The sequence below is a fragment of the Hipposideros armiger genome, unplaced genomic scaffold (genome assembly GCF_001890085.2).
Source record: "Hipposideros armiger isolate ML-2016 unplaced genomic scaffold, ASM189008v1 scaffold_283, whole genome shotgun sequence".
Taxonomy (NCBI): domain Eukaryota; kingdom Metazoa; phylum Chordata; class Mammalia; order Chiroptera; family Hipposideridae; genus Hipposideros; species Hipposideros armiger.
Genome location: NW_017731633.1, coordinates 1,839,145 through 1,846,241, shown reverse-complemented (window position 1 = coordinate 1,846,241; position 7,097 = coordinate 1,839,145). Strand labels below are relative to the sequence as shown.

At 44.9% G+C, this 7,097-nt stretch overlaps 1 protein-coding gene across 2 annotated transcripts in view; it reads left to right on the top strand.

Moving 5' to 3' along the window:
* Positions 1 to 215: 215 nt before the first annotated feature.
* Positions 216 to 7,097, top strand: part of NAPSA (napsin A aspartic peptidase) — a 20,571-nt gene continuing 13,689 nt past the window's right edge. For both annotated transcript variants that reach the window (XM_019658317.1, XM_019658316.1), the window contains exon 1: positions 216 to 362. In XM_019658317.1, the coding sequence (XP_019513862.1) occupies positions 259 to 362 (104 nt within the window). In that variant the 5' untranslated portion in view covers positions 216 to 258. The remainder of the gene's footprint in view (positions 363 to 7,097) is intronic.

Here is a 7,097-nt window from a genome sequence, read left to right as displayed (position 1 = left end):
TATAAGTAAAAGCGATAGTAGCTAAAGGATGGGGACGGGGGCGCCAAAGACCCCCACCCCCACCACGACCACTGAAGTTGGAAGTGTGGCGCGATAATGACACTTTGCAACCCTCCAAAAATACTCCCCGCTACCCCCCAACCCCCCACCCCGCACGGGTGTCATCCACTGAGAGACTTCAGTCCTGGTCACCTCCGAAACCCAGAGGTGGGCGGTGAACAGGGTGGAGCCTCAGGGGGAAGAAAACGAAGCTGCGGTATGCCTGGGGCCACACACAAGTCCCCAGAAATGTATCTGTTATCGCTGCTGCTGCTGCTGCTGCCGCTGCTGAAGGTGGAGCCCTCCGGGGCCACGCTGATCCGGTACTGGGGACCCCCACCACCCCTAAACCTGGGACAGACTCTCCCCTTCTTGCCCTTCAAGTCTGGGGTTCCCAAGCTCAGTGATTCCCAAGCCTGGCGCCCTACTATTTCTTGGGTTCCTGGAGCCCCAGGATGGCTTTCTCTTGGGTTCTGGGGTCTCCAAACTGGGTTCTCACCCTTCAGGGCTCCACTCTGATATCTCCTAGAACCCCAGACCTTTTAGTCCAAGATCCCCCAGCCCCAAGACCCTTGATTGGGGAACTCTTTCCCTCCTCTTGGTATGTGTTTTTGGGAGGACCCTGTGGATCCCACCCAGAGCTCTGATAATCTGGTACTGGGGTCTCCAGACATGTGACCCCCTCCCAAATACAGATGTTGGAGACCTAGGTCTATGAGAATTAAACTAAGACTCCCACAGATTCGCATCTTCCAAACTGTTTAGGTCTCAAGAAGTCCAGTTTGGGGGACCCCAATGACCACCCATCTGGCCTCTGTGCTTCCCCCAATCTCTCCCTTCATCTCCTCTCCTCTCCACACTCCCAGAACTCTCTGTGGGGGAAAGGGGCACACTCTTCCAGGAAACCTTTTCCCCACTTCACATTCCTGAAGCTCTCAAAGACTGAGTCTTGGGAGAGGGGTGGGGGAAGGGAGGGGAGCAAAGATGTGAGTGGGAGGCAGGGCTCCAAGGAGTGACTACAGGCAGGTACAAAAGTGTTACATGAGGTTTGCTACCTGGTTCCTGAACCGACTAGGTAGATCATGGCCATTTCCAANAGCTCCAGGTTGAGCTGTTGTTCAGCATCTTAGCTGTGGAGGGCAGTGTCACTGGCCCTCATATGTGGGATCCGAACCGGGGCCCTCTGGCATTCCAAGCCAGTTCTTAACCATTGCGCCACTCGGCCGGCCCCAAACATTTCTAATACATTTTAACGTGGTAAACGAGCGATGTCTTGCAACACAAGTAGTTTATTTCTGAAACGAATTATGCTTGCAAACCAAGGCATTACTGTATCTCTATATTTATTTTAAGAGTTGTTTTGGTGGTAAAACTTACCTAAATGGTAAGATCTTAAATGTACAGCTCAATGAATTTTTACTGATATATCCACCCAAATAACCACCACTCAGATTGAACTTATCCCGTGCCCCTGAAGACTCCCTGGTGTCCCCTTCTAGTTAATACCGTTCCCAAAGGATGACTATTATTCCAACTTCTATAACTATAGGTTCATTTTGCTTGTTCTTGAACTTAATATGAATGGAATCATAGAGTGTTTTAGTCTGTTTGGGCTGCTATAACAAAACACTACTGGCTGGGTGGCTTATAAATAATAGAAGTTTATTCTCATGGTTCTAAGAGCTTGGAAGTCCAAGATCATGGCACTGGCCAATTAGGTGTCTAGTGAGTCTGCTTCCTGGTTAATAGCTGGCCATCTTTGCACTGTGTCCTTACATGAAGGAAAGGGTGAGGGAGCTCTCTGGGGTCAATTTCGTAAGGGCATAAATCCCATTCATGAGGGCTCCACCTTCATGATCAATCATCTCCCAAAGGCTTCACCTCCAAATACCATCACACTGTGGACTGGGTTTCAACATATGAATGGGGGTGGGGGGGCGGAGTGCAGAGGGACACAAACATTCAGTCCATAGCAACAGTATGTACTCTTTTGTGTCTGTGTTCTCTACTTATCGTTATGTGTGTGAGAGTTACTCATGTTATTCTGTGAATCATCAGTTCATTCCTTCTTATTGCTGAGTAGTAATCCATTGAATGAATACACACCACAGTATGTCTATTCTCATGGTAATGGACATACAGTTTGTTTCCAATTTGGGGCTATCATGAATACTACTGCTATAAGCACCTTTCTGTCTATCTTTTGATGACATAAAAACTCATTTCTCTTGGGTGTATCCAGGAGCAAAATTCCTATGTTGAGCTTTAGTTGATACTGCAAGCATTTTCCCAAAATCATTATACGATTTTATATTCCCACCTGCAATGTGTCAGAGTTCCAGTTGCTCCACATCCTCACCAACACTTGTCATTGTCAGTTTTGTTTAATGTTAGCCATTCTGGTGAGAGTGTAGCGGTATCGCATTGTGATTTTCATATGCATTTCCCTGATGAGAAATTATAATAAATGCTGAGTATTGATCTGACCAAAGTTATTACATAAGTACACTGAAGAAGAAGGGGGAAGAGTGTGTGTAAGTAGTGTGGAAAGAGGGAAGAAAGGGAGTTAAATCCTTGTTTTCCATAGTGGAAGGACAGAGGATAATGTCTAAAACTGATAAATCAAGAAGTAGCAATACAAATGTGTTCCCTAGAGAAATGGAGATCATGCTGAAATTATCAACTAAAAAAAACGAAAGTGGTTGCCTCTTGGGAAGGGAAAAATGGGGAAAGGAGTTGCACAGGATTTCTTTATCATATAAATAAGTCTTGTAGAATTATTTGAGTTTTTTTAAAAGAGTCTCAAAGTGTGTTTGTCTGTGTGTGTGGTTCTGTGTGTTTGTATGTATGCAAACAAAAGATGAAAGAAATTCCTGAAGGAAGAAAACACAAATGACAAAAAGAAAGAAAGAGAGAAAGAAAGAAAAAAATTCTCAACAGCATTAATCAGGAAAATGAATANCCGGTTTGGATCCCACATGCTGGCCAGTGACGCTGTGCCCTCTACAGCTAGGATGGTGAACAACAGCTCAACCTGGAGCTGGGCTGCCGTGAGTCGCGGCGACGGTTAGGCTGCAGTGGGGCTGCCCAGCAGTTGACCTGCGCTTTTGTGAGCTGCCGAGAGCTGCCATGAGCTGCCTTGAGCGGCCATCCAATGGCCGGCGAGCAACTGTCTCACCCTGGAAGAGCACAATGATACTACCAACATGGGCCAGTGAAGCGACGTCCTCCACAACTAGACTGAAGAACAAAAGGACAGCAACTTGTCTGTTCCTCTTCTCCCATTTCCCAACACTGTTCCCCTCCCCCAATTCCCCAATAAAATCTTTAAAAAAAGAAAAAGAAAGAAAGAAAGCTACAGTGCAGTCTGACACAGGAGTGTTATATGAACTCACGTAACTCACATGCCTCAGACAGCATTGTCATGGGTGAAGTGATGTTTCCAAAATTGTGGCCAAGTCTTAATAAAGTTATCAGTAAGAATAGGCAGGAATAATTTTGGAGCATTTAAAAAGTAACAAGGAGGCTGGGGTGGCTAGAGCAGAGAGGGGTCGGGGGAGAGTGTGAGATAAGATCATAGAGGGAGCACAGTTAGATAATGAGGTCTGTGGGCCACACCTGTCCAACACTAGCTGAACATTCACACAAAAAACGGTCCCTTGCCCTTGGTGACACAAGAGACTACATTTCCCAGCCTCCCTTGCAGCTACGTACTACCACCTGACTGCATTTTGTCCAATGGAACGAGAACAAAATCAATAGGCCCTTGCAAAGGAAAGCAAGACATCTGGGCTGATTCCAAGGTGTTTGGAGCCCCAAGAACCGGGTTCAACTCCCCACCGAGTACACCAGGGCTGTCCCCCTCCCCCAACCTTACACCTCAGTTTACCCCTTCTGTAAAATGTGGACAATAATCCCTCTCTTATAAGGTTGCTAGGCAATTAAATAAAATGATGGATTGAACAATCTAGTAATCCTTATCCAATCGTGAGATTGTGCTGAGTGCGTTTGCAGACCCAAAAAGCAGTCAGACCTGAGCCTTAGGTGGAGGGCTTGCTGGTCTGGTGGAGGAGGTCGACCTGGTCACAAACCACTTTGTGACAAAATAGGGATGATTGGGTCCCATTTGCTGATTGTATTCAGAAGACATCTCTCAGCCTCCTTGGGCAGGTGGCAGGCAGGCAGGAAGCATTTACTTGGCTTCTCTTCCCATGGAGTCGGCATTCTAGGCAGTGGGAACCTCAGCGGCAAAAGCAGGGAGGCTTGAAAGAGCCTAATGTGTTCCAGGATTTCAGCTCAAGAAACTGGGGAGGTAAAGTTTAAAAGTTAAATATTAACAGGAAAAATTGCTACCCTGGAAAAGGTGCTTAAAAAGTACTTGTTGGTGGCAGGAAATTACGTTGAACTAAGAGACTGGCTCTTCATGGTCATAAGAAAGCTCGCCAAATATTATTGCCAATGTAAAAACGTTGTGTGTAGAGTCAACTATTTTCATAGCGTGTATACAAACTTTTTAATATTTTCAGAAAATTGATATTAAAATTTCTGTGAAAAAACAAATGTAACTATTATCAGAATTCATGTAAAACAGGCTGATCAGAAAATATTTCCCCCATACTGAATAGGGAATAATCACAAATCTTTACATTTATATCTGTTAGGGATATGGCTCATAAAGTTTGAATAAGGCATTAACTAGGACTCAAAAAAAGAAACCCATGGGCATGGGGCAAAAGCAGATCTTGGCTGGGAAAATAGGCCCACACCACCACCGTGTGGCCATTTTGGAATTTGCAGGCTGGGACTGGAGGATGCAGAAATCTGTGAGAAGATTCTGAGGGGTTAAGACTGAGGATTCCAACTGTTGAGACAGAGGAGTGGGAGTTGTAGTGCGAGTTACTGTAGAGAAACTGATTCTCTGTCTGTTGTGTCAGGAAAATCCCCCAGAGCAATGAGTGCTCAAGGTGGGTTGTTAAAAGTATTTATTGAGTATTTGTTAGATGCCAGGACTATCCTAGGTGCTGGTGAGACAGTGGCAAATGAAACACACCAAGATCCCGGCCCTCGAGGAAATTACATTCTAATGGGGAAACAGGCATGAAAGGTAATAATTGCCAGCATACACAGTATCACTGATTCTAACATGCACATGGCTTAAAACTGATGACATCTTATAGTTAATGAAATGTTAGAAAGTGTTGAGTCTATAAAAATAAAATTGATCAGGGTAAAGGAGATTGAAGATTCTGGGGGGAAATGGTTGCCATGTTTTCCATAGGGTGGTCATGGTAGACTTCTCTAAGAAGGTGATATTTAAGCAAAGATTTGAAGGAAGAGAGGGAGCCAGTACAGTTTTCTGGAGGGAAAACACTCAGGCAGAACAGCCCGTGCAAAGGCCCTGAGACAGGAGTGTGTCTGGGTGTTTCAGGAACAGCAAGGAGGACAATGTGTCTAGATTGGAGCAAGCAAGATGGACAGAGAAAAAATGACGTCAGAGGGAAAGAGGCCAAATCACAGAGGTCTTTTAATTCTGTAATGTCATTGGTACCTCTGATCCTTTGATTCTATCCTTTTTTCTCTATTTCCTTCATCATCTGTCATGTCCTCTCTTCCTTCTTTAGAAGTATAGATTTTATGGTCAACCATGATAATCGTGTCCTTGCACGCATAATGTTAACTCCCTTGCTCTTTCTCCCTCAATCATACTTGCCTGGCAAAACCCCAACCCTGGTTAAAATGAACTCAGCTTTCTCTGTGCCTGCTCTTACCCAGCTGAGCTTGTGAGTGGACACACTTCAGATGTGTGACTGCAAAATTTGAGTGGACACTCAGAACCAATCCACAGTTTTCTTCTCTAGTCTCTAAGAAATCATTTTCTTACTTTCTCTCTCTAAACCTCCAGCACCCTTCCCCCTCTTCTTTCTCATTTCTTTTTTTGCTGAAAAAAAATAGAAGCAATCCGAAAGACACTTCTCTATGGACACAACTAGCCCACCTGCAGAAGGACACATCCACTACTGCCCCTCCCATGACCATGTTTGGACAATTTTTTAAAATTTAATTTAATTAATTAATTTATTTATTTTAGCTGAGCCATTCTGCCACTTGTTGGCAGCTCAGCGGCAGCTCAGCGGCAGCTCAGGTCGGGCTGGGAATTGAACCGCTGTTGCTCAGAGCTCACACTCTTGAGCGAGCTCTTAAACAATTGAGCCACTCGGCTGGTCTATGTTTAGACAATCTTAAAGAGGCCAACCCCTTCATTTAGACACTGACTCCCTTTTGTCCCTACTCAAAACTTCCCCTCTTGCAATACTTCCTTTTCTCTCTTGCATCACTATTTGCACAACTCTTGAACCTTTGTTCCTTTAGGATTCCCCTTCACTGAATGCCCAGATCCTCACGGTGCTGCTTGAAGATGCTTCCTGAAACTTGGGGGTTTTAGACCCATCCCTCTGCCTGAGCCCTCTCCCCCTTGTAAATCCAACCTTGAAGATCCCTTTCCTTCGGCATCCTCCTAAGAAACTTTCTTGCTACAGCATCCTAAAAGAAACCCAAGTTCAAGGCCCCAACTATCTGGAAAGCAGATCCTCCCGCCTTAGTGAAGCCTTCAGATAATGGCAGCCTCAGCTGACATCGGTCTGCAGTCCCACGAGCCACAAGTGCATGGCCAAGCGGCTTTCAAGTTTGTAACCCAGAGAGACCACAAAAGATAACAAGTGATTATTTCTGTCGTAAGCCACTCAGTTTTGGGGTGATTTGTTACATAGTACTAGCTGACTAGTATACCCTCTCAAGACTGCTTATCTCTAGGTCTTTCCAATCCTTGTAAATGGAAATAGCATTTACATAGCTGTAATAATGTAAACATTGTTTTTCTGGCAACTACAGTAAAACCTTGGATTGCAGGTAATATGGTTTGCGAGTGTTCCACAAGACAAGCAAACATTTCTTTTTTTTTTTTAAAGATTTTTTTATTGGGGAATTAGGGGGATGGGAACAGTGCTGGGGAATCGGGGGAAGGGGAACAGACAAGTTGCTGTCGTTTTGTTCTTCAGTCT